The sequence below is a fragment of the Peromyscus maniculatus genome, chromosome 2, assembly GCF_049852395.1.
Source record: "Peromyscus maniculatus bairdii isolate BWxNUB_F1_BW_parent chromosome 2, HU_Pman_BW_mat_3.1, whole genome shotgun sequence".
Lineage (NCBI taxonomy): Eukaryota > Metazoa > Chordata > Mammalia > Rodentia > Cricetidae > Peromyscus > Peromyscus maniculatus.
This window is the reverse complement of record NC_134853.1, coordinates 27,140,085-27,167,597: the sequence shown is the minus strand read 5'-3', so window position 1 is coordinate 27,167,597 and position 27,513 is coordinate 27,140,085. Positions and strand designations below refer to the sequence as shown.

At 38.9% G+C, this 27,513-nt stretch overlaps 1 protein-coding gene across 2 annotated transcripts in view; it reads right to left on the bottom strand.

The window, feature by feature from the left end:
* Positions 1-1,909: 1,909 nt before the first annotated feature.
* Slc26a7 (solute carrier family 26 member 7) overlaps positions 1,910-27,513 on the bottom strand; it is a 127,116-nt gene continuing 101,512 nt past the window's right edge. For both annotated transcript variants that reach the window (XM_076563870.1, XM_006983277.3), the window contains 5 exons: positions 24,176-24,224; positions 11,822-11,922; positions 6,034-6,088; positions 5,850-5,953; positions 1,910-4,892 (listed from right to left, as the gene is read on the bottom strand). In XM_076563870.1, the coding sequence (XP_076419985.1) occupies positions 4,857-4,892; positions 5,850-5,953; positions 6,034-6,088; positions 11,822-11,922; positions 24,176-24,224 (345 nt within the window). In that variant the 3' untranslated portion in view covers positions 1,910-4,856. The remainder of the gene's footprint in view (positions 4,893-5,849; positions 5,954-6,033; positions 6,089-11,821; positions 11,923-24,175; positions 24,225-27,513) is intronic.

Sequence of the window (27,513 nt, the reverse complement as noted above, 5' to 3'; positions counted from 1 at the left end):
TGGCTCATGGCTTACCGGCATCTTCACATGCTGCTTGTCATGGCAGTGGCTAGCAGTGTCTCCCTCCTCCTTCCTGTTCTCTCAGTGCTCTCTCTGTTAGTCCCGCCTATACTTCCTGCCTGGCCACTGGCCAATCAGTGCTTGATTTATTGACCAATCAGAGCAACTTGACATACAGACCATCCCACAGCGGAGCAAGTCTGGAGATTTGGAAGCAAGACTATCACTCTAGGGGGTTCAGAATGTGAAGAATCAACAGACTAAAGAGGATCATTTTCATTATTTAAGATTTAATGGATGTGGGATGGGAAAATGGTTTGGTGGATCAAGGTTTCTGCCAAGCCCAACAACCTAAATTCAGTCCCTGGAATCCACATGATAGAAGGAAAGAACCAACTCCCAAAAGTCTCTAGGTGTCTCTCCCAGTCTCTCACTTGGTTTCCCCTCTCCATGAACACACACCTGTACTCATACATACTTGAACATATACACATGCACATACGAATCAATAAATGAATAAATACTGATAAAAAATTTATGAACCTGACTCCAGTGAGCTTGACATGCTGGGGTTTTTCCTTTGGTGCCTATCATTCCCTTCTTTCATTTATGTTCTCTGGATGAAATCTTCCTTCCTCTGCCTGTCCTTTTACTGTATTTTGGGAATATATAGCTTGCATTTTGCATGGGTTCATGGCCGGAGAGAAATTATGTGTAGAAATAAATTACACTTCTAATTCTCAGCCATGTATGATTAAGATAATATTTAGGTAAGACTGGCTGTCATAATTAGTGCTAGACAGAGGTAAGACTTCTGGGGCTGTAAAGTTTTAATGAATATATATATTTTTTTTAAATTTAAGAAGGACACAAATGTAGGAGATACCAATGTTGAGAGAAGGCAGCTATGGATTGAATTCTATTTGGAAACAATGTCTGTAAGGATGTAATTAAAGTTAAACTCGGTGTCATGGGGGTGAGTCCTTATAAGAAGAAATGCTGAGGGCTCTCTCTTTCTGTTCTCCCCCCGCAGCGAGAAGGTACAATTTACAACAGAAGAGAGCCCTTACCAGAAACCGTGTTAGCTACCTCCATCCTGCATGCCCCGTCACAGGCCTGTGAGGACGAATACGTAGTGTTTAAGCCTGCCAGGCTGGTGTTTGCCACTGTCGTCCACGCTGACATCCTCATCAGTCCCATTTGTGTTACCATCCATCTCGGGAGACTGTCTAACCTCACAATGTATATTTAACGCACTTTCTTTATTGTGTTCTTGGCACATTGTCATCCAAATCACAGTAGACATGTTTTCAAAACACCTTATTTCTTTTCTGAAGTCCCTGGTTGGAACACAGCACTGGGAAGGCAGGGATGTTTTGTTTGCTTGTTTTTCTGTTTTATTCTCTACTGTGTCTCCAGTGCTTAAGAAAACATGCTTTATTTTCTTATTTTTGAACAGTTACCATTAAAGTTGAACTCAGCCTCAGAACCTATGAAAGACAAAAGCACATAGCGAAAAACACAAGCAGAAAATAAAAATACAGATATCGATTAAAATTAGAACAAAAAAGAATATAAGCCTGGCAAAAGAATGTTATGCAATTGCAGTGCTAAGCAAAAGAGAGAGAGAGAGAGAGAGAGAGAGAGAGAGAGAGAGAGAGAGAGAGAGAGAGAAAACAAAAACAAAACAAAAAAAAAAAAACATGATCCTTTCAGTAGTGTATAAACCAAAGACTTGAAATTTACAGATCCAGGCTGAAATTTTGTAAGAACAAATTGCTAGGAATAGTGAACACTTCCAAGAATTTTCAACACATGCTACTCTGTGGTCAGGGCAAGAAAGCAGTATGTACTGTTTGCTTTGCAGGGGAGTGAATACTCTGAAATAATGGACACAAACCCACAAAAATTGTACTTATCATATTTCAATTTATTTGCATGTAAATTGGTTGTTACATACTGAGTTAGTACAAATAATTATAAAAAACAATAATTAATTGCATGGAAAAATATAAAAATAAGTGCAGCATATTAGACTACATGATTTTTAACTACAGATCTTTGGATTGAGAAAGCACCACTTAACTCCCTATTTGAAATCTATCTGGCAACAAACTGACTGCCAAGAAGCATATCTGGTACTGAATCAGATCAACCAACAGAACACAAAACTGACATTTCAGAGGTGTGTGTGTATGTTCAGCAACATACCAACATATTTCGGCAACCATTAAATGTCAAGTGTGACTCATATGGGATATTAACACATTAATGTTTTCATTAAAAAAGAAAGAGCTCTTTCCTCATTACTTTGCATGGGAGATCTGTCAAATAAATTATTGCAAAGTAGTTTAAACTAAACTTTATAATGCTGAAATTATATAATTGAGGGCAAATAACCTTTAAAATGAAAGACAAATGGCAAAATTTAAGGGCATTTAATTTGCATAAATATAATGTTAACAGTCATTTCCTGGTTATATATTTCATATCTGCCATATTGGATTCTCAACACCTGTATAGATCAGTTTTGTTTTTTAATGCTATTTTACTACAATAAGCACTATGGAATGAGTTTATCACATAGGTCAGTGTGCTGGTAGAAACACCACAACACTGGAGCAGTCTTGCACTTTCTATGTTCTCTGCTTCTTCTTTGGAATAGACACTTGCATGTCTAAAACTTACACGCAGTTCTTGGACTCACGGGACTTGATTTAAGAGACTTTCTTTGAGTAAACTGTCCTCGTGATGTTGGAATAAACAGTGGACTTAACCCAGTGTGTGATTTGGTTTGCCTTGTCCTTGAATATAACATTAATATTTGACACTGAAACTAATGGTGTTAACATTTTATGCACTAAACATACTATAAATACTTAAAGGCTCTCAAATGCAATTTCTCAGACAATACTGTCCCAGCATTAACAACAAAACAGAACAAATCATTCATCAATTAGCTGTAATGATTTTAATGTCATCCATGGTCCATCATCTACAACAAGTTTAACATGCCTACAATGCATGAGCTCAATTATAGGCTAAACTTTTATAGTAAATATCAATTTATATGTACCATCATACATTTCTGTTCTTGGCTTTCCATAACTCATGATTATATGACAGGGATCAGTGGATTGAGGATAGAGAATATCACCACCATGAACCTTTGGAATAATGCAAATGGATGACACAGAATAAAACTCCTTTTAATAAGGAAGCTATTTCTAATTCTCCCTCGACTTCCCCTTGGAACCATATACGATGAATAGTAGTCACCTGACTTGTTACTAACCAAATTAGCAATGAAAAGCCTGGGCCTTTGGGAACCAATGCTATTCTTTTTAGTTTGTTTCAGTAAAAATTAAAATGACTATGAAAATTTGGAACACTATTTTTGGCAGTTTAATTTTATTATTTCACCTTGCTAAAGACTGGGGTGCTAAAATTAAGGATCATAGGAATGTTTACCACACACTGGCTGAAGAATATTTCAATATGTCACTGGGACAGGACTTAGGATTTGCTCTTACTGATGCCCATGAGAACCACTAGGTAGCCAATTTTTAATTTCTATTTTTAACTTGCTTTTCAAACTCCCTTTGCAATGCCTGGCTTTTTCTGATAATGGTAGTCTCTAGAATAGTTTAAATGCCATTAAGAATAAAGCATAATTGTAATCTATGGCTTCATATAAAAGTTAATTTGTTAGAAAATTGTGAAATTGAATACTTGTATGTAATTTAAAATAAAATATACACACATTGAAAAATAGTGTCTACACTTGTATCAGGCCCTTAGTGTTATCAATTATCATGTTATTTTGGTGAATTTACAGATAATCACATTCGAGCTCACCTCTAACAAAAGTAAATGGAAACATACTAGGGAGATCAATCTGCCATCTGTCTGTCATCTATCTATTTGGTATAGATAAATTACCTACTACATTTTATTGACTTGTTATCTCTAAAATAGAAAATACACAATTTCTAAAGTTAACCTTGTATCAAAATAGCATAAAACCATTCTACTCATGATATTTTGTCATCTAAAAGATCCTATCTGAAAAATATTAGATGCTGAATTCTCATATTCTCTGACTGTAATAAAAATCATGCTGAAAGTCTAACATCTTACATGTGGCATGTAGAAATGAGAGCTATCTGACTGGACATCCTAATGGTTTCCAGTCACAATTAAGCAGATGAATGTCAAGGACTCGGTTTTGCTAAAACACCAGGTTTCTTTCTTATACAAAAGCATAGCTGAATCCATGAATCCTGCCAGAGTGATTGTGTTGATCCATATTGACATCAATATCTTCTAGTTTATCTTTTTTCCTAGTTGCTTCATTTCTGTGGATTTCATTCTTCACTGTATATGGTGATACTTTATCCTACTGATATTTAAAAAACTCTGGGGTAAATATGGGAAAATGGCACATTTGCTAACATTTTTTTACGTATTAGTTAGATTATCTTTTTTTTTATGAATGGCTTATAAATAGTCCAAACCACTTCCAATTAAAGTGTTCTTCCACTTGTCAGCTTACAACAAAATAAAGACCATACAAAATACTCTCATAAAAGTGTCTTTACTATTTAGTAAACTAAACCTACATGCATATTGATCCCTATATAAAACAACTAAATGAATCTGTTTATTAAGAAAGATTAAAAAAATAAGGGGTCAGCAAGCCTTGGCCAATGGCATTGCAGTTGCTGACTCATATCATTCTTACTGAAATAGAGGCCATATGCAGCATCCATACACCAAAATTTGTGCAAAATGCAATATCTGGCCTCTTCGGGGCAGTTGCTAAAGATGAGATGTGCACTTCATCACAGGGGACCTCAGACTTCGCTGTGATCACTGACCTTGCTCAAATTCTAAAAGAGAAGAGGAAGAAATAAGTACTCATTACTCACACATCTCCTAATCAGTCCTATAGTGAAAGAATGACTATTATCAGAAGCCAGGCACAAGTCATGGTATGAATGAAAATGGACATTCTCCAAGCAATGTGGGGGGAAGCTCTAAATCCAAGGTCCTAACTGTAGCAAGCTAAATGGTGTGACTTCCTTTCACCTTGGTTTTACTAGTTCTGAAAACTGGCTGAATGAGAGTATCAACCTCATACAGAGTGGCAAATTTATGTAATATAAGTAAGGCTTTTAGAATATTCTAGAACACAGTAGATACTCAATATATGTTAATAATGACAGCATTATTTGGAAACTACACACTGTTCTGACTGAAGATGGCAAGGCTCACTGTGGGCAGCATTAATACTGTCCTAGGGAAGAGGAAGGCAAAAGGATTTTAAAGTCATAGGAAAATTGCAGGAAATGACAGCTCTGGGAATCATTTTAAAACTAACCCAAAAAGCCCAATATTGTACAGTAATTTGTGTACTTGAAGTCATGTGACCATTAGACTTTGTACATGATGTTTCAAAAGATAACAATATAAATGAACATAGTGACAAGAGTATCTAAACATAAAAATAATATTTAAAATATATATTTAATATTTGTGCATTGGAGAAAGCCGAGATCAAATTTCAGGACAGTAGATCTTGAAAGCCATTAAAGCAAAGAATCTGCACTTGATAGGTGATTGTCAAACTCTCTAAGCCATGACAACATTAGAAGATCCAAAATATTTAACAATTGTTCATAACTTGCCCACAAAGTAATGTGTACAGTAAACATGTCAGATGCAAAGGGAAGGAATATTAATAGATTTTTAATATCAGTTGGAAGGGAAACTGCTATAATACTTCCAACGCCCTTGATTCTGTGGGCTAGTTTTACAATGCCTGCTTGCTAAGTTAATCAACTCACCTTATTTGACTGGATGGTACTTATTGCAGCAGCTACTGAGTCAAAAAAAATTGGTTTCTCAGTGTCTAGGTTCCCATAGTATGCCATTGATTTTATCAAGGATGCTGCAAGAAAGCACAGGATATGTAAAGACACATGGGGCAGCAGAGTCCTCGCTTCATGTTCGCCGATGCCACACTCTTACCTGTGCAATTGGCTAAGAACACATCGACGCCCCTGCTCTTGCAGTCCAGGTAAAGCTGGAAGAAGTGAAAGAGCACACTCATGGTTAGTTCAGAATAGACGGCTGGAGGGAGGAACTGGGTTTTGTGGGGCAGGGGAAGGATAATTCCTAGGGAAAACAAATGATAAAAACAATGTTTCTGAAGTCAAGCCACCAGAGGGAGGCATTGTTACACAGTTAAGGACATGCCCAGTGAGCTCTAAAAGATACCCACAGTGAAACATTTATTCTACAGAGACCAAATTTAGCTGCTCATATTACCATTTCTTTAGAAAAAGGAAAAGTTTTTCCTTCCCTGTAAGAATGATATAAGATTGCTGTCAACACTTTTATGCAAAGTCAAGGACCAACCTGTGGAAGTGATGAAGGCTGCTGGCCTGCTAACTTTCTTACTTCACACAATTTAGGAATATTTCATTGACTCAATAAATCCCAGTATTAAACCTCATTATAACTTGAACCAATTTTTCCAGTTTTAAAAATCCATCAAGGTGAGAAATTCTAACTAATGTTTGGGTGCGCTAGGGCCTTGACTCTTAACCTCCTAGACAACTCAACCAGAAGCCATTTATGAATGATTGATATTAAATTCATCAAAAGCAAAATAAGACCATGAAGCGTGCCTAAAGTGCATGTAAAGGTTCATTTACAATTGGATGGAACTGGTTATGTGATAGTGACATGTCTTATATACAAGACTCAGACAGTTGCACTTACAATCCAATCTAAGAATGCATTGTAACATGTACATTATTGATACACAGTTTCTCTCATCCTTCTCCTCAGTAAGCCATTTTTTCAAAATGAGAATTGTAGATTAATCAGAGTTGTACCAACTTGAGTATAAATGAAAAAAACACAAAAAAATAAAACATGGGCTCTGACTTTGACACTGAATGAGTGGCTCCTGCTTCTCTAAGTTAATGTGACTAATTCAAGGTGACTTCTCATGTTTGACTTTCTCTAAAGCCCAGTGGAGCACAAAGACATTGCTGTTATGGGTGAGTTGTTGATGTTGATAAATACAATCTCCAATTCACCAACCTGAACCCCCACCCCCGTCCCCGTCCCCTGTGAAAGAATAAATAGAAGTCACCCAGTTCCCTTCAGTCCACCACTCTGGGATCAATGCTCTTCATGCTGAAATAAGTAAACAATCTAGAGGGTTGCTAAAACACAGGGAAGCTGGCATGGCTGGAGGCACCCTGCTGCTCTCGCTCTAGACTCTTCCCCGAAGTAGCTGGAACTAAGAAATAGTCTTGCATTCAAATATATTATTTACACTTTAAGAAATGGTTTTAAAACTTATATATAAGCTACTACTGTGTATGTGTTTGTGTCACCCATGAGCACATGACAGAACACAATGAAGATTAAAAAAAATTTTGTGGAGTCATTCATTCTTCTCACGTTTATGCAGATTCTGGGGATCGAGTCAACATGTCAGGCTTGCCTGGAAAGCCCCTTTACCCACCCAGGTATCTCACTAGCTCAGAGGCATCTCACTAGCTCAGGAAATGACTTTCTAACGTGAGCAAAGCAATACTAAACGCTGGCATTTCTGAGTGCTTCCTAACTATGCTGACCATGTCAACACTTGACTGAGTATTTCCGGCATCATAGGTCATCTCTGAGCTCACAATGTGATAGAGTGGGGATCTCTACTTCTAGGGTATAGAAAAGCAAACAAACGGGGGCCGGGGAGATGGCTCAGCAGGTAAAGTCCTTGTTGCACACGCACATATGTCATTTGTGTGTCCACACTCACACATGTGACCACACACATGGAGTTCAAGGGAGGTAGAAAGAATGAAAATAGACATCATCTCCAAGCACAGAAGTAGGATTTGACTGATATATGAATCCAAAATGTTTCTGCCCTTATAGCCTATGTCCTTAACACACATTATAATGTAACCATGATGCAATAAAGCAAATAGTAAATAATATGGAGAACAAAATGAAAACAGGCATAAAACTGCTGGCTTTGTGTGTACAATGAAAAATACTTTGTCAAGTACAAGTACAATTTTCCTGAGAATTTAAAAATAAATTGTATCAATTGTCTTAATCCAGCATAAAGAACTTTTAATCCATTACCATGACTCAGGATAAACAAAACCCTTCATTCATTAGCATGCCTGGTGCCCGGCCTGCTTGACTCTTCTTAACTGTCAGCCTTCAACCTAAGCTCGAGGGAGCTGGGTCCCTTGTCGTCCTCTTCTCCAATTCTAAGGGGTTTTCAAACATTTAAAGAAGCAACTAATAATTCCAGCCACAAACTGAAGTGCAGTTCAACACCAACAGCAACCCCACACACAGGCCTAACTGGTGAAGAGGGCAAACAGCCTCTCTTCCTTCATCACGGCCCTGGACCACCTGCAGCAGTCTCCTGTGAGAGTTTCAAAGAAGACCTGGGACCAGAGCCAGGCCTCAGACACTGAACTTTAAGTGAGCTCCTAAAAGTTTAAACACATTCTCCTGGACTCAGACAATACAGAGAAAAGGAAAATACCAGCCACCAAAGGACGTCCAGTGAAGAGAGACTAGGCACTCAAACCTTGATTTGCTCCGTTTCTTTGCTTTCTAAATACCCTCAGTTCTTAAAACCAAGCCATCTCCGCGTTTCCACAGAGGAATTAACTGAGAATTCAGTGGGTGGGATGATTGATTCCCCAGCACCAGGCTGGTGAGTGACAGATCCAGCGGGACACCCAGTTTCCCTCCAACCACATGTGCTCTCGTCCTGCGGGACAAGAGGTACTCAGTTTGACCTTACATTGTCTGGAATGTGAAAGGCGGGAAATTTCCAAGTAAATTTAAAATACAAGTGAAGAGATAAAAAAAATATATATAGGATTTGAGTCAAAATTCACAGTGTGAAGCTGTATCAACCTGTGATTAATCTGAACTTGACAGATCAATATTTCTGTTCATCTATTTATGTATTTATTTGGGGGATTGAACCCAAGGCTTTTTTTTTAGTGTTTTTTTTTTTTTAATTTTACAATACAATTCAGTTCTACATATCAGCCACGGATTCCCTTGTTCTCCCCTCTCCCGCCCCTCTCCCCTTTCCCCCAGCCCACCCCCCATTTCCCACCTCCTGCAAGGCAAAGCTTCCCCCCCCCTCCCCAAGGACTGAGATCAACCTGGTAGACTCAGTCCAGGCAGGTCCAGTCCCCTCCTCCCAGGCCAAGCCAAGCATCCCTGCATAAGCCCCAGGTTTCAAACAGCCAACTCATGCAATGAGCACAAGACCCGGTCCCACTGTGTGGATGCCTCCCAAACAGATCAAGTCAATCAACTGTCTCACACATTCAGAGGGCCTGATCCAGTTGGGGGCCCTTCAGCCATTGGTTCATAGTTCATGTGTTTCCATTCTTTTGGCTATTTGTCCCTGTGCTTTATCCAACCTTGGTTTCAACAATTCTCGCTCATATAAACCCTCCTCTTTCTCACGAATTAAACTCCCGGAGCTCTACCTGGGGCCTAACTGTGGATCTCTGCATCCAGATCCCTCAGTCGTTGGATGGGGTTTCCAGCACGACAATTAGGGTGTTTGGCCATCCCATCACCAGAGTAGGTCAGTTCGGGCTGTCTCTTGACCATTGCCAGCAGTCTATTGTGGGGGTATCTTTGTGGATTTCTGTGGGCCTCTCTAGCACTTTGCTTCTTCCTATTCTCATGTGGTCTTCATTTATCATGGTCTCCTATTCCTTGTTCTCCCTCTCTGTTCTTGATCCAGCTGGGTTCTCCCGCTCCTACAAGCTCTCTTTCCCTCGACCCTCACCCTTCATTACTCCCACTCATGTCCAGGCTGTTCATGTAGCTCTCATCCATTTCTCCATCATTGGGTGATCCCTGTGTCTTTCTTGGGGTCCTGCTTTCCAGGTAGCCTCCCTGGTGATGTGAGTAGCAGTCCAGTCATCCTTGTTCCACATCTAGTATCATCCTATGAGTGAGTACATACCATGTTTGTCTTTCTGAGTCTGGGTTACCTCACTCAGGATGATTTTTTCTAGATCCATCCATTTACCTACAAACCTCATGATGTCATTGTTTTTCTCTACTGAGTAGTATTCCATTGTTTATATGTACCACATTTTATTTATCCATTCTTCAGTTGAAGGGCATCTAGGTTGTTTCCAGGTTTTGACTATTACAAACAATGCTGATATGAACATAGGTGAGCAAGTGCTCTTGTGGTATGATTGAGCATTCCTTGGGTATATGCCCAAGAGTGGTATAGCTGGATCTTGGGGAAAATTGATTCCCAATTTTCTAAGAAAGCACCATATTGATTTCCAAAGTGGTTGTACAAGCTTGCATTCCCACCAGCAGTGGAGGAGAGTTCCCCTAGCTCCATATCCTCTCCAGCATAAGGTGTCTTCAGTGTTTTTGATCTTAGCCATTCTGACAGGCATAAGGTAGTATCTCAGAGTTGTTTTGATTTGCATTTCCCTGATGATTAGGGATGTTGAGCAATTCCTTAAATGGCTTTCAGCCATTTGAATTTCCTCTGTTGAGAATTCTCTGTTTAGTTCTATAGCCCATTTCTTAATTGGACTGTTGGACATTTTGATGTCTAATTTCTTGAGTTCCTTATATATTCTGGATATCAGTCCTCTGTCATATGTGGGGTTGGTGAAGACCTTTTCCCATTCTGTAGGCTGTTGCTTTGCCTTGTTGACCGTATCCTTTGCTCTACAAAAGCTTCTCAGTTTCAAGAGGTCCCATTGATTGATTGTTTCTCTCAGTGTCTGTGCTACTGGTGTTATATTTAGGAAGTGATATCCCATGCCAATGCGTTCAAGACTACTTCCTACTTTCTCTTCTAGCAGGCTCAGAGTAGCTGGATTTATGTTGAGGTCCTTGATCCACTTGGACTTAAGTTTTGTGCATTGTGACAGATATGGATTTATTTGCAGCCTTCTACACGTTGATATCCAGTTATGCCAGCACCATTTGTTGAAGATGCTTTCTTTTCTCCATTGTACATTTTTTGCTTCTTTGTCAAAAATTATATGTTTATAGGTGTGCGGATTAATGTCAGGGTCTTCAATTTGATTCCATTGGTCCACATGTCTGTTTTTGTGCCAATACCAAGCTGTTTTTATTACTGTAGCTCTATAGTAGAGCTTGAAGTCAGGGATTTTGATGCCTCCAGAGGTTGTTTTATTGTACAGGATTCTTTTGGCTATCCTGGTGAACCCAAGGCTTTGATTGTTAGTCAGCACTCTATCACTGAACTAGAGCTCCAGAGCTAACACAACAAAACAAAACAACAACAACATAAAGCAATGATGGGTGGAGAGAAAGAAAGAAGAGGGGACCTCTGTGTGAGCCCATCTTCCTTCACAAAGCAGTTCCTAGCCACAGCGTGGCAGCAGTAAAGGCAGCAGTTTCAGAGAGTGGAGCAGGCAGTAGAGTTCAGGGAGCACTGGCCTGGTGATGCAGACAGTACCTAAGGGGGCTTTCTCCATCCTAGAAGACTGAAAATTTACCTCCTGGCAGATATTATGCCCGATACCACTCAAATCTCAGCCTTCTCACTCCTCCAATTTTGACCCTCTACCCTAAATGTCTATAATCCAGATGGGTCTTCTGAAGCAAACCTACTACAGTATAAAGCCCACTGCTCTATGTCCTTTGTGGGAAAGGGGCTTCAGCTCTGTGGCTGAGGTGGAATACCCCTGCTACTGAAGAGAAGGGAAGGAATCAGGCCTCATCCAGGCTGTGTAGATACCTCAACAAGCGTAGAGACTCCTGTGTAGTCGAAAAAGGTCAAGCCTTTGCAATCCAGGACCAAAGAACACTTCTCACAGGGGCAGGGCTGAGAAGCATCCTCTGTAGGAGACACAGAAAATCTAGTTAGAATTTGCAGATTTCTGCTGCCGACTTGGTTGAATGGGAGCAAAGCAACAGTAGCCTCATGGCTAACAGCAATTCTGAACTTTTCATTCTTAATTTTCAGTTAGTTACCAATTATTTCTGAGCTCTGTTTTTTGTTTGTTTGTTTTTGTTGTTTTTACTAGATTGACAGAACTTTAAATGAGTCTGAAAGGATATCTAGCAAGTTAACTCTAAGCACAGTGTAGACATTCTGATAGTGATAGTGCACTATCCAAATCAACTGCTTCTTTTGCGATAGGTCCAGAGTAAGAGAGTTTTGCAATGTCTACAGCTCATGCACTTCAGTTTATATGTTAAAGCAAGGGTCCAACACTTGGAAGTATTCCACAGCTTTGGAGGGGATCTGTGCTAACATTAATTTTCAGTTAATTCACAGTAAATCTGTATGTACAAAGCTCCGAGTTTACCCCATCTCTATAAAAACCAATCACAACCAACAATAGCATAAGCCTGCTGTGCACAAATGAAAACAGGTGATCAAAAATATGAAATATACTGAAAAACATTACATGAGAGTTATAGCTAGGAAAATACAACAAAGTACCTTCTGGTGTATTTTAAAAGCCCTGTTTTGATAAAGGATTTGTTTCCAACTTACAGTTTCAGGTCATTTTAACTAATTGACTAAATTAACTATGGAGGATGTTTGAAAATCTTCAAATATGTAGTAGGTGATATCAAGTATGCGCCAAAGCCTATTCTTTTCTTCAAGTAGCTAATAATTTGGACATAACTTATACAGATGTGGTCTAAGATTAAATAAAACAAAGTAAAAAATTGGAATTTATGAAATGGGGGAAATCTCCTTGGGGTGCTTCTTTCACTGGCAGCTTTGACAGAAATGTCTGTTCTGGCCACAGGAGGCACTTTAACACACGACCCCCCAGGGCCCCTACTCCTCCAGCTCCTGTGTCCACTGCATGTCTGGCACTGCAGCCTTCTGTTTCCCTGTTCTCCCAGAGACGTCCACTGTCCTTCCAAACACAACCATCAGTCCCTCAAATAAGACAGAACACAGTTACAGCTCAGGTCCCCCACTCAGTGGGCATCTTTGTCATGCCCCATTAGCCTGACCCCAAGACTTCTCTCCACAGCACAGGGATTCTTCTTTATTCTCTCCCGTAAATTGTGCCCCTGGTTCAAAGATGGGAAAGAATTAAGATGCAGGGAAAATAAAAATGTTCATTCTAAGTAAAGAATATGCACTTTACTTCCCAGTGAAATGTTCGTCTAGTCATAAATACATTTTTGTACAATTTAGAAACTGTTTATACTCTCAAAACATAAAAGACTAATAATTAAGTATTAAAAGACTTTAATAATTAATTAAAAACAAATATCTATGTGGCACACATAATGGCTGTGGAGCCTGCATGGGACTGGGCTAGGCCCCCTGCATGGTGAGACAGTTGTGTAGCTTGATCTGCTTAGGGGGCCCCCTGGTGGTAGGATCAGAATCCATCCCTGGTGCATGAGCGGGCTTTTTAGAGGCCACTACCTATGATGGGACACTTAGTGCAGCCTTGAAGCAGGGGGAGGGGCTTAAACTTGCCTCTACTGGATGTGCCTCCTCATGGGAAGCCTTGCCTTCTTGTGGAGGTGAGTGGGAGGCAGAGGTGGGAGCAGGAGCGGGAGGAAGAAGAGGGGGATCTTTGATTGGTGTGTAAAATGAATGGGAAAATTTTCTTAATAAAAAAATCTGTGTGGCACACATATGGTACATACATGCATAGAAACATGCTGTGGGATGGTCTGTATGTCAAATTGCTCTGATTAGTCAATAAATAAAACACTGATTGGCCAGTGGCCAGGCAGGAAGTATAGGTGGGACTAACAGAGAGGAGAATTGAGAGAATTCTGGGAAGTGGAAGGCTGAGGAGGAGACACTGCCAACTGCCACCATGATAAGCAGCATGTGAAGATGCCGGTAAGCCATGAGCCACGTGACAAGGTGTAGATTTATAGAAATGGATTAATTTAAGATATAAGAACAGTTAGCAAGAAGCCTGCCACGGCCATACAGTTTATAAGCAATATAAGTCTCTGTGTTTACTTGGTTGGGTCTGAGCGGCTGAGGGACGGGTGACAGAGATTTGTCCTGACTGTGGGCAGGGCAGGAAAATTCTAGCTACATAAACATGTGTATGTATACATATACACATACATAGGACAGACAAAGTTAGATACTAAACATTTAGTAAGGCTAATCATGTTCATAGCATACACTGGAATTCTGTATTTGCAGGTTTCCTATAAAAATCCTTTTGGACATATTGGTTTTAGAAAATAAAATTTTTTGTGTCTTGTTTACAGTATTATTTTAGAACAACTCATAGCACTGGGTGTGTGTCTTCCCAGCTCCATTCCTAGTGATCAGACACAGCAAAAATGTTTACACTACAGACATGGGCAGGTGCTACAACTCTATTCCATATTCCCTGCTCCAAAAATCGTTTGTTAAAGAATTACCAGGACTATCACTGTTAAAGATGGGTGCTTTTATTATCCAATAGCCTTAATTAAGTAAATGGCTAACCCATGGCGATATTTGGTGTTAGAGTTTAAAGGGTAGTGATGGCAAAATTGGTAGGAAAATTGTTGCACTTTATTCTTGTGTTCAGTATCTTATGACCAAATGGCATAGAACAAATATTTCGAATTAAGTGACAATGTACAACTTTTGTTAAAAATTATCCTTAAAATATTCAATATTTAACTAAGAAAACAGAAGACCAATGAATTATAAAGTTTTCTGACATCTCAATGCCTTCTTTTCTTATTCTCTTTTTCTTTACTTTTTTGAGATTATAATGTAATTGCATCATTCCCCTCTTCCCTTTTCTTCCTATAAGCCCTCCTTTACACCCCTCCTTATTCTCTTTCAAATTCATAGCCTTTTTTTCATTAACTGTTGTGGGATATTTGTAACACCGTGTGAAGATGTATTGCTGAACAGCCAATAGCTAGGCAGGAGGTATAACTGGCAGAGAGAAACGGAGAGGAGGCATCTAGGAGCATGATTTCACCAGCAGACTCAGAACAAGTCGGATGTGAAGCAATACAAAGAGGATTCCAAGCCATATGGTTGCACTGGCTGGTTTTACGTGCCAACTTGACACAAGCTAGAGTCATCAGAGGAAGGAGCCGCAGTTGAGGAAATGCCTCCATGAGATCCAGCCTTAAGGCATTTTCTCATTTAGTGATCAATGGGGGAAGGCCCAGCCCACGGTGGGTGGGGCCATCCCTGGGCAGGTGGTCCTGGGTTCTATAAGATGAGCTGAGCAAGCCATGGGAAGCAAGCCAGTAAGCAGCTTCCCTCCATGGCCACTGCATCAGCTCCTTTCCCAGATCCTGCGGTCCTGCCCTGTTTGAGTTCCTGTCCTGACTTCCTTTCAGTGATGAACAGCAATGCTGAAGTGTAAGCCAAATTAAACCTTTCCTCCCCAACTTGCTTTTTGGTCATGGTGTTTCATCACAGCAATAGAACCCCTAAGACAAAGTGGTAGAATACAGATTGAATATATATATATATATGGGTTAATTAAGTTATAAGAGCTAATCGAGAAAAGCCAAGCTTTTATAATCAATATTAAGGCTGGCAAATATGGTTCAAAGACAGTCCAACAAGAAAGCTTGCTATGTTTGGTGCACATAAATCTACATAGGGCTTGAAACAGCTAAAAAAAAGAAAGAAAAAAAAAAAAAGTCCCAGACACACCAGAGCCCACTGCTCGTGGGAGTACAGAAGCCTGGCTCCTTTAAAACGCCCTGCTGGGCAGCACTTGAGCAGCCTCTGTGCTGCCCCAGGTAAAAATGCCTTCCCCACATCACCGACAAAATGACAAACCAGCTTCCGGGAACTGCAATGGTTAGCTGTGGCTGGGACAGTTAGGAGCTCCTGCCTTTGCCCGCAGACCAGATCGGGGAAGAGCCAGTCACCAGAGGCATGTACTAGGCAGAGCCCTGCAACATAGTCCGGCCATTTAAGGTTTGGCTCATGCAGACAGAAAAATACTGCAGATGCACAGAAAGTCAGACCCTAACTGAGGAAACCTCTGAACAGATACAGTATGGTTAAAAATGTTCTTAGATGCTGAAGAAAGAAAACAAAATGGGTATGGATAGTCACAGAAAAATAATAAACAGTTTAAAAAATAATAAAGTATTTAAAGAGAGGGTAGAATACTGTAAAAGAAATAAGCCATGTAAGGATAGAAAATACACAGGGCATGTGGACCATATTAGTGCTTTGTTAACTTTAAATTTTTATTTATTTATTTATTTATTTATTTATTTATTTATTTATTTATTTATTTTGGTTTTTCGAGACAGGGTTTCTCTGTGTAGCTTTGCGCCTTTCCTGGAACTCACTCTGTAGTCCAGGCTGGCCTTGAACTCACAGAGATCCACCTGGCTCTGCCTCCCGAGTGCTGGGATTAAAGGCTTACGCCACCACCGCCCGGCTACTTTAAGTATTTTAAATGCTAATGAGCAAATTGTGGCAGCTGCTGAGAGACATTGTGAAAAGAGCTGCAGAACTAATCTAGTCTGTATATTTTGGGGATGTCTTAACTGTAAAATGGAAGTCAGAAAATATGTTACGCTGGGGGACAAGTCATTTATGCCTTTGTTTCCACAGGAAACAAAAAGCTATGGATTCCTTCAAAATTAATAAAGATCATATTTGACTGGGGGAGATCTCCTGAAAATCTTGGCTACAGACATGAAGAAAAAAAGAAAAACTACAAGACAGATGGCATATATGCTGCTCCCTCTAGATGGGAACAGCTCTGAGACTGGATGAGACGTGATAAATCTTGTTGGCTGCAGAGTCCTCATGACTTATTATTACATGCCATCCATTCATATGGTAGGGATGGAGATTTATATTACAGTTTAGTTATGCAGTCCAAATGGACTTATAAAGTTGACAGATGCCTTTTACCTGCTCAAATAGGAAACAGAAAATCATGTTTAGCTGACTTGTGCACACCAACCACACATTCCATACTTGTGTTAATACAAATCTGTATGTTACCTTTAAAAGTTTCTGAGTTTTCAGGGAAAAAAAAAAGGACCAGACACCAATGAAAACAAGTAGCCCAGGTGATCCAGTCTCTCAGAGTGCCTCTGTTGCATTTTCCTCAAAATCCTACATCCAGAAAAGCTGCTGGCTAAGAGGGTCCGGCCTCACAGACTACTCTAGCCAAGACTTCAAATAAGCTCTATACTTGCCAATCACAGAGAGTAAACAAAAAATAATACAGCTAGCTCTCCCAGGATTTGACTATTATCCTAATTTTCCAGGGTCCCCTGAAGATGTCATCATCCCCAGACAATAGGAAGCAATCTAGAGAACATGATGCCAATATTCCCAAAAGATGGGATAGATGGTTTCTGGTTGTTCAGTGGGTGTTTGTCATTGTTAAGGGGGGTAAATTACAAGTTGTTTATTGGTCATGGCCAGGGAAAAAAACTAAACAAAGAAGGTTGGATTCAGGGTTCTCTTTCTGAAAAGAAAAATGATATGGAAAGGGTAGGATAAAAGCATAAATTATCAAATCTACTTTTAAACTAAAAAGCAACTATTAATCTCAAATATTTTATATTCGTGTGGATTTTTTGTATATTAATACAAATTTAAGGTTATTTTTGTTAGAACATACTCTATATACATTTCTACTCTTGTTTAAGGTATTTTTGTACATTGATATAAATTTAAGGTTATTTTTGTTAGAATATTTCTACTGTTGTTTAAGGCATTTTTGTATATTGATAAAAATTTAAGATTATTTTATACTATATATATATATATATATATATATATATATATATATGTTTCTACTCTTGTTTAAGGTATTGTCCTATGCAGCTCATTTTAAAATGTAATGTATAATTAGGAAATACAGGTTATTAAACTTATAGTCATGCCAGGTATGTTTTCAAGGTTAAACAGAGATATTTTAGAAAGATTGGTGGTCTTCAAACACTTCAGGGACCTACAGAATATAGCATTTAAAGTGGTTTAATAACATAAGGCTTTTCATGACAGTAAGACATGTCTGCTCCTGGCAGCACCAGTTTACTTCAAAGAAGGATAATTGGCATTGAGAGCGTCTGTGTGGAGTTTGCTCTCATTGTGGCAAATTTAGCCATTTGCCTAATGGCTCTAACTGCCCTAAGCCTCAACTACTAACAGTATGCTGGCCAAAGTGGACAAGCAAAACATAAAAGAAAGTGACTGATGAACTTTGCCAAGACAAGATAGAACAGCCCTTCAAAATTCCTGCTTCACAGAAAAGTCTGTCAAATATTCTAGTCTTATAGGCTGAAGATGGATGTCCTACCATTGCAGAGGAACATTGGGTGACAGTCCATGAAGCCAGCTGTCTCTGTTTTTATAGACTTGGAAGTTGCTTCTTCTATACTTCCTGTTTACTCATTCAATATTATATCCTTCTCTGGTCTTTGATGGGGTTGAAGACTAGATAGTTTTAGTTAAAGCTTTCCTTGTTACCAAATTTAAAAAACAAATTCACAAAAGATATGTAACGTTTATGAGGGTGAGAGACATAAAAGCTTAAGTTGTTTGTCTAAGAAGATGTTTTAAGGTATTAAAGGATATATTTGGGCTGGTAATACAAGTTACAATAGAAAGTGGTTTAAAACTTTGGACTCATCAAGATAAGATAGATAATGGAGTCATGTCTCCAAATTTGCCAAATACAAATGGACTAGACATTGTGAATAAAATTCTTACTTGATAATTATCCTTATTATATATAATTTTTCTGCATTAGAGTTAATACCTTTTCTTTTTATTTAGACAAAAAGAGGGAAATGTGGGATATTTTTACACTATGTAAAGATGTATTGCTGTGATTAATGTAATAAAAAGCTGAATGGCAGGAGGTATAAGTGATATTTCTGGACAGAGAGAGAACTCTAGGAAGAAGGCAGGGTGGCCAGCCAGACCCCAAGGAAGCAGAAAGGAGCTGGACATATGGCACAGAACAGAGATAGCCAAGCCACTTGATAGAACTTAGATTAATAGAAACATGTTAGTTAGTTTAAGTTATAAGAGCTAGTGAGATAAGCCTAAGCAAATGGCCAAGCTTTCATAAGTCTCAATGTCACTATTTGTGGGCTGGAGGCTGAAAACAAGCTTGCTACAATTAACTGCTGTAATATATAAATGCAGCCTGTTCAATCTGTATAATGATACTTGTATATGTGTATATATATATATATATATATATATATATATATATATATATATATACTTATATATATGTATACTTACAAATAAGACTTTACAACAATAAACTATCACCTAAAAGAAATTGTTTGAAATTTAGAAAACAAGTCAATATATTAATTTTCTTCAAAAATTTGCATGTTTTTATCTATAAGCTATTTGGCATGATTTTGAGCATCTCAATATATATCCAAGGCAAGAGATTTATGTAATTGTGATAACTTTGTTTACTGAAGTCAACCTTAGAATGCTTTATCAAGTTAGTGTTTTTATAAGGTACTACCACAATTTTATTTGTCAGTCTGAACTTGAAAATGCTACAAGGAAAACAATCTATGTTAGATCAACTAGAGAGATTGCCAGTGATGCTGTCTAAATGATTAAAAATGGATAACTGAAGGGCATCGAAATGTTTTTAACAAAGTTTATTTTGTCTCTTCAACCCTGCCATATTTTTCACTGTTATAGTCTCCATTTTTGTTAATTTTTGTAATAATTTCATCGTATGTTATTATAGATTACTATAAAATACTTAGAATTTATAGATTGTGATATGAAATGTTTCTTCCATTGTCTGAGTCTATGCTTGTTTATTTCATCTTTTATTTTTATACATGATTTTCTTTTTCCTTTCCTTTTAATCAAATGAGCATTTCAAGCCATTTATTTCAAAATAAAATAAATCAAAACAAAGTACCCATCCATATATTTATGGATAATTACTTAGGTAAGCTACTTCAAAGAAAGCAACTAATAGTATCCCTTTTAAACAAAAATAAAACCCTGATGGTGATGTTTCGAATTCACTGAGATGAAAATGTAAATGCAACGGACATTTTGAAATCTTCTAGAATAACAGTAATTTCCCTTTGCCTGCATCACCTCAACCTGGTCATCCCTCCTCTACGGATATAATCCTGTGTCCCACACTTGTAAGTAAATCAAGCAGCACACTAGGAATTGTATCATCCTAGATAAGAGTTGAGAGAACACACAGCTAATAGCCTGCTGTAAGCAAATGAGGGAAGCTTGGAGCATGTGCAAAAAAGACAACTAATCTATCCCCACAGGGCAGGTGGTAAATGATGGGCTCCATCATCAACAACAACAACAAAAAACAAAAACAAACAAAAAACCAATAAGGTTTCAGAAGACATTAACCATCAGGTGTGGGTAGGCAATTAAACCCAGAATGTGGAAGACAGTTCTTTCCAGTGAAATATTCATTAAACCCATTAATTAAAAAATATTCATAGTTGCATAATTTAGGAGTATTTTCCATTTACTTCAAAAGATTCTGACAGTCTGTGAGTTACTTGTAATTTTTAAAAGTGTCTTCTATCGGTATCAATTAACTATTGAGAAACAGAATTCTCTCTCTAATTTCTTCTCTTTTTTTTTTTTTTTTGTGACAAGGTTTCTCTGTGTAGTTTTGGTGCCTGTCCTGGATCTCGCTCTGTAGACCAGGCTGGCCTTGAACTCACAGAGATCCACCTGCCTCTGCCTCTGGAGTGCTGGGATTAAAGGCGTGCACCACCGCCACCCGGCTTCTAATTTCTAAGGGAATAAGGGGAAAAGAAATATTTAAAACAAACAATACTCTCTTTGGGAAAATGTGCAATTATTATTGAACATTTCATTTACAGGTCTGTTCTCTCACTAATCTCAACCATCAATTAATACAGATGCACTGTGAATGTAAGCACCCTGTAAATGTAAGCAGTGCTGAGCAGTGATGATGGTGCCTGCCTTCAATAGATGTGCAGTCAAATGGAGACTATTCAGCTCAGCTTGTAACTTAGGAAAGTAGCAGATACACAGAAAATGCTAAGGAAGAACCAGAAATAACTGACAATGCCCCCCCACACTACCCTTGCCGAAAACACCTCCAAAGTCTACCTCCTAGTCCTTAGTACCTGTGAATATGCTACCTTACAGGCAACAAGAACTTTGAAGATTTGGATGTTACCGTGGGGAGATTGTCCTAGACCATCCAAGTGTCAGGAGATTCAGAGTCAGAGAAGAAACAATGAAGAAGGAATCAGAGAGACCTGAAGATGCCTCTACTGGCTTGAGAATCAGTGCCAGCATGAACTAATGAATACAGATGGACCAAGATGGAAAGGAGCAGGGGATTTTCCTGTAGAACCTCCAAAAGAAGTATATCCCAACTGTAACTCCAATGCCATGCTCATGGACTCCCTCCAGACTTCTGTCACTATACTATAATGCAATAAATGTGTGCTGCTTTAAGCCACTGAGTTTAGGAAAATGACAACAGCAGTGACAGAAGTCTATACACTTGAATTTTTATTTGGGGTTTAAGAGTAAAGCAAGAGTTTCAGGAGGGTGGAAGCTTGCTTAAACATTGGGGTCCACGACAGCAGAAACCAAGTCTACTTTCTTAATCATTTACTATGCAGTACCTCTTACTATTCCTAAGATCAAGTAATCTTAAAGGAATATATGAAGTATTTTCCAGGTGAATAACAACATGAAAACTGCATGAATGAAAAGAGCAAGAGTTATATGTGCAGAGACCTCGAGAGAACCTGTGGGAATGTGTGGGAAGACCCACACACACACACACACACACACACACACACAGCAAGTTCACCATGGCAACAGAGACTCCGTAGGGCTCCTGTTTAGCATTATCATCAGATGACCTAAAATACTAAGCATACTTCTTGAAGATCTTTTCACAAGTTAACAATTACAGTTTTCATTCAGAAAAAAAAAATGCTATGCCTTCCATCTTCTAATGTATGGAGACAGTTTTATAGGTTTGTTTTTTCTGCTGTATGACAGCTCTTCATCTGAAAAGGATGTTGGAGAAAGGGGATCTAGGGCTCTTTTCTCCTTTACCCAGTGGTTTTCTTAAGTCTCACCTTGACTGAGCCTCTTTGGGTCCTAGTCTTTATCCCTTAAACCAGCTGAGTGTCTCCTAGGTGGCTGCATAACACATTTAACTTACCATCCTGTAAACCAAACACAGCTCCCCTTATAGACATGCCTGGATCCCATTGTTCCCTGTTTGAAAGTTTTAAGCTTTAGCATCATTTGTCTTACAACAGAAAAAAAAAATCTGAAAGTCATGTTGATTCATTTTGAATGAGAATGAGATTAAGAATGGGGGCGGGGGGGGGGTACCAGAAATGATACCGTAAGGTAGTGAGCCCAAGGACGGGGTGGGTGGGGGTGGGGGATGGTGTCCGATAAATGATACCATAAAAAGTTTGGTGATGAAATTGGGAACAAGACCACAGAAGGCTTAGAAAAGTGGGAGCAGGGTGGTGTGGCTGAGTAAGAGAGGGGGCAGGAGGAGGAAGAGGGGGAGGAGGAACAAGCTGCTGATGGTTAGGGATAAACTGGAGGGTCCAAAAAAGTGAGAGAATGAAGATGGTGAGTGAATGGGTAGATAAATTTTCTATCAGCACCATATATTTTGAAATGCATTTCCCTATAATCTACCCTTTTCTCTGTTTCTTATTATGATTTCTTCTTAAGATACTATATAATTACAAGGAGTACTCAGTAATTTCCAAATGCAATGAGACTCTGGGGTTATTTTCTGGTTCTAAACTTTCTTCTATTAATAGCTTACAGCTTAGGAGCTGAAGAGTTGTCTTAGTGGTTAAGAGCCTGTACTATTCCTAAGCCAGGTCCTGAGCCTGATTCCCAGAACTGATTATAGGGTGCTCACAACTGCCTGTAAGTCCAGGTCTAGGGATGCAATGTCCCTTCTGGCCCATGCAGGTATTCATGTGCACATGCCCCACCCTCAACCTCCCCACACATATACATATAATTAAAAATACAATGAATGAATCTTTTCAAATGATTTACATAGTAATTTCACATTGGCAAGTAAATCTGCATGCAGAATTACTATCATTTGAAATATGCTGAAATTTGTATTATAGCCCCAGTGTATGGTCACCAGAGAAACAGCCAGAGTCAGACCTCATATCATGCTTATGAATCAAGCTCCCATTCACTGCAATAGACTTTTAAAATTTTCTCCCTCTCATTGTTCTTTTTCTTTCTCACCAATGAATAATATTGAAATTGTACAATGTATAATTCCATATTGGCCTGTTGGGAATTTAGTCTCTGGTTAGATATGATTTGGATTTTGTTAATTCTGTCTTTTATCACCTAGTTGCTGTGCTGTTCTATGGTGTCACTCATACTGCAGGGTCATGCACCAATATTATTTCACTCAGACTGCACAGTGTGCATCAGTACCAGTCCACTCGTACTGCAGGGCTGTGCATCAGTACTTGTGTGCTCAGACTGCAGTTATACACGACTGCCTCCTATATCTTTCAGTTTCTGTATATTGAAAGAAAGTCAACTCAACTCATGTTCTTAGAGGAGGATTAACTTATAGCGAACAAACATTGGCCTGGAAAATTTATCAAGGACATATCATTAAAACATTATTGCTGTCACCTGACATTTATCCTAGGAAAGCATCAGTCTGTAATTGGTTTAGTTGTATGAAGTAGAACTCTAAAATATATGTGGGAAAATGTTTGGGGGAAAGGTTGATCTGTATTAAGTCGACATAGAGTTGAGATATTCAATTTAAGGAGAAGGAAAAGGAGATAGATGGAGACAAGAACAGGGGACAGGAGTGGGAGGTGGAAAAAGATAAAGAAGAGGAAGAAGATAAAGGAGAGGAAACAGAAAGAGAAGGGAGGAAGAGTGAGGAGAGAGGCAGAGAGATAAAAAAGAGGAGAAGGGAGAGTGAGAGGAAAAGGGAAGGGGAGAAGGAGAAAGTAAGGGGAAAAAGGAAGAGACTTTAGCTGAAGAACAAGGAAAACCTAGTGGGAGGCCAACAGGGAAGGAGAGGAGATGATTTTTATCCTCTATGTAAATTCAATCAAAGCATTTAGACTCCCTTTTCCTTAGAGAACTCACCATTGCAGTTACCATTGGACAGGGAATTGAGCAAGGTGTTCTGTTCACACTGAAATCAAAAGAAATGCAAAGAATAAAATCCTGAAACAATATGGCTACCAATGACAAAGCCACACATTCCCTTCCCCACAATGAGTTACAACAATTAGCTCATTCAGATGTTTTTCTCTAGGCTTGTTTCAGATTCTGTGTGCAGTGAACTAGGAAATGAAGAAACAATTATGGACTGGGAATAAGTATACATAAGTTCAGTAGATACTTTGCTCACTGAGTCAGATGTTAGAACATTTTCTGAAAGACTAAATTTGTTTTGATCTGAGGTCAGAAATTATCTCATACACGTTAGCCCCATGAAAATGCCTGAGAAACATTTATGAGTTGCTAGATGTCAGGGAGTGAAAACAAATTGGGTCTGTATCATATAGTTCAAGATGGATGCTATCTGTTTATCAAAAAGTATACTATTTTTTGCTGTTGGTGATGATGATGAAAATGGGTATTTTTCAGTGTTTACTAAAAGCCAGAATCTTGATGACATTAATAATTGAGTCCTCGGAACCATCCTGTGAAGTTACTAATCTTGTGTTCCATTATGTAGGAATCAAGGATGAGAAGGTTAGAAAAACAGGCCAAAATCACAAACCTAGGAACAGCTCAGACCGGAATCAAAGCCAAGCCCTTTGCAAGTTCCTACTCTCAATCACTGCCTATACAGGTTTTCTGTATTAATCTTTAAGGCAGAGTGGAGAATCGATTTCCTCTACATGTTGTCCAGTGCTATGGATTACATGTTCCTGTCATATTGTTTCTTATAATTCCAAGATTCAATCTTTCTATTATGTGGAATTCAGATAATGGCACCTACACTGTGTAGCTGTATCATAGGGACTGGCAATTTTCCTTTCTTCCTCTTACCTTCTCTGAAATCTCTTGTGCAGAAGAATTTTAAATAATGTACCTAGATACTCTGCTTTCAGGAGGTTAATTATAACTTCTCTAATCCTTTATAATTGGGCTGAACACAGTGACTTCCTACCACATTACAGCATAGAGAGGGTAAAAATAGATGAACTTGAAAGAGGAACCAAGTCATTACATTATTTGGGAATCAATATCACTCCAACAGTAATCAGTCCTGTTTCTATTATGCACCTTGGCTAGGACATGAGACTACTCCTCCAAGTGTTTTCCCCTAGTCTTACAATGCAAAACACCAAACAAATTCCAAAACAAAGGCAAGCTACAAAATACCTGCCAGTCCTGCTCAAAACTTTCCAAACCTCTAAAACCAGAAAATTTAGGAAACTGTCATAGACAACAGGAGCGTAAAGAGCCTGACAGTTAAATGCAACATGGAACATCATCCAGAATCCTGGAAGCTCCTCCCTTCACTTCTGCCCGACCCCCACCCCCAGAAAAGACAATGGAAAAGGTAATTTTGTTGGAAGGAGCTGGTATGTGGTATGCAAGACATTAACAGCTCACAGTGCTATGAGGTATAGAGAAGCTACCATATCTTCTTAGTTTTTCTATAAATCAAAACTGTCAAAAATAAAGCAATTTTTAAAATATATTTTGTCCTAACAAAGTGCCAACTATAATCCCACTATACAACACTGGTATAAGCCTCCTCCAGCTGAAACATAACTTTACAAATGAATAATAGTCCTAACTGAAGGAAGAAAACAGAAAGCAGTATTGGGAAACAGGTTCTTTTTGGGCAGCCCTGGATTACACTGCATTACAGGGTTTTAGGTGAAAGATATTAAATTAGACAAATTTATTATAGTTTAATGAGATTATTTAAAAATATATCTTTTTTTTCTTAATACTATTTTGCATGGTGACTGTGGGCTAACACCAGTCCACAAAAACTATCACAACTGTGCACTGCCATATAGTATAGAGGCTCTGTGAAAGAAATAGGTTATATATCAATGTGAACAATGAGATAAAGGAGCAAGTTCCTGATCTGAAAACACTGGCCATGATCCTCAGTATGGTGGTATTTTATTTATACTGAAATGTGATTTTATTTGTATGTTAATAAAGTTGCTTGGGGGTCAGAGCTAATAGCAAGCCATAGCAGAGCTGGGCGTTTGTGGCGCACGCCTTTAATCTCAGCACTTGGTAGAAGAGCTAGGTAGATCTCTGTGTGGTCAAGGATACAACCAGCATTGGAGACACACGCCTTTAATCTCAATACCATAGAAGACCTGGAGGGCTGTACAAACAGGCAGTGATGAGGCAGTCATGTGTTTGGGTTTACAACCAATGAGAAGGCAGAACAGAAAGACTATATAAAGACAAACACACAGGAAGTAGGTCTCTTTTTTGGAGAGGTCTCTTGGCTAGCTGCAGCAGGCAGGTAAGGCTCTTAGCTCTGATCTCTTGGCTTTCTTCTTTGAATTGGTTCTGTGTTTCTTATTTAACAAGATGGTTGGTTACATCTACACCTCAGTATTTCCCTGAAAGTGAAACCCTAAAAGTACAAAGGCAGGGCAGTGCTGTGGAATAATGCTTTTGTATACTGGTTTAATAAAATGCTGATTGGCCAGTAGCCAGGTAGGAATTATAGGTTGGATAAGCAGACAAGGAGAATTCTGGGAAGTCTTTATTTTCAACTGTGACCATAAAAATCATGTATCTGGTCCTGTATGGGAGACAGGATCATTGGCAAATCAGCATGAGAACTATGGGCAGAGCATGAAGCTGTGGACAAAGGATTGTCCTTCTGCAAAGTTCTTGAGACCAGAAACAAGAGGCCTAAGATCTCCTATGTACTTGAGTGACTAAAAGATACACACTCAAGGATATAAGAGAAAATGTCTGGAGAGTCAAGGAATGCCTCATGAGAAAGACAGTCAAGCAAATTAATGATATAGTAGTCCAGCATGGCAGCCCAAGCATTAGTGTAAGTGGTTTTATACATTTCAACTCTTTGAATCATCCTTATTACAAATGAGGACCCCGAAGCATAAGCCCTTCTAAATTCCCACAGCTGGTGAGTGGCAAACACAGGCAGCTTGGCCCTGAAGCTCAGTCTCTAGACACTTTAGAGGACTTGAGGTTCAAGGGCAAATTACACATTCACCTTGACTTGTCCTGATGCACATTTCATCAGTATCTGATCACAGAGACTTCTTACAGAGGTAAAGAAAGCTGAATGTTAGTGGGTGGCAGTGCACAGCTATAATCCAAGTACTTGGAAGAATGGGGCAGAAAGGTCATGGGCTGCATAGGGAGACCCTGTCTCAATTTGAAGAAAACAAAAGTAAGGAAAGGAAAGGAAGAAAAGGAAAAGGGGGAGGAAGGGTGAGAGGAACAATTTCATAATA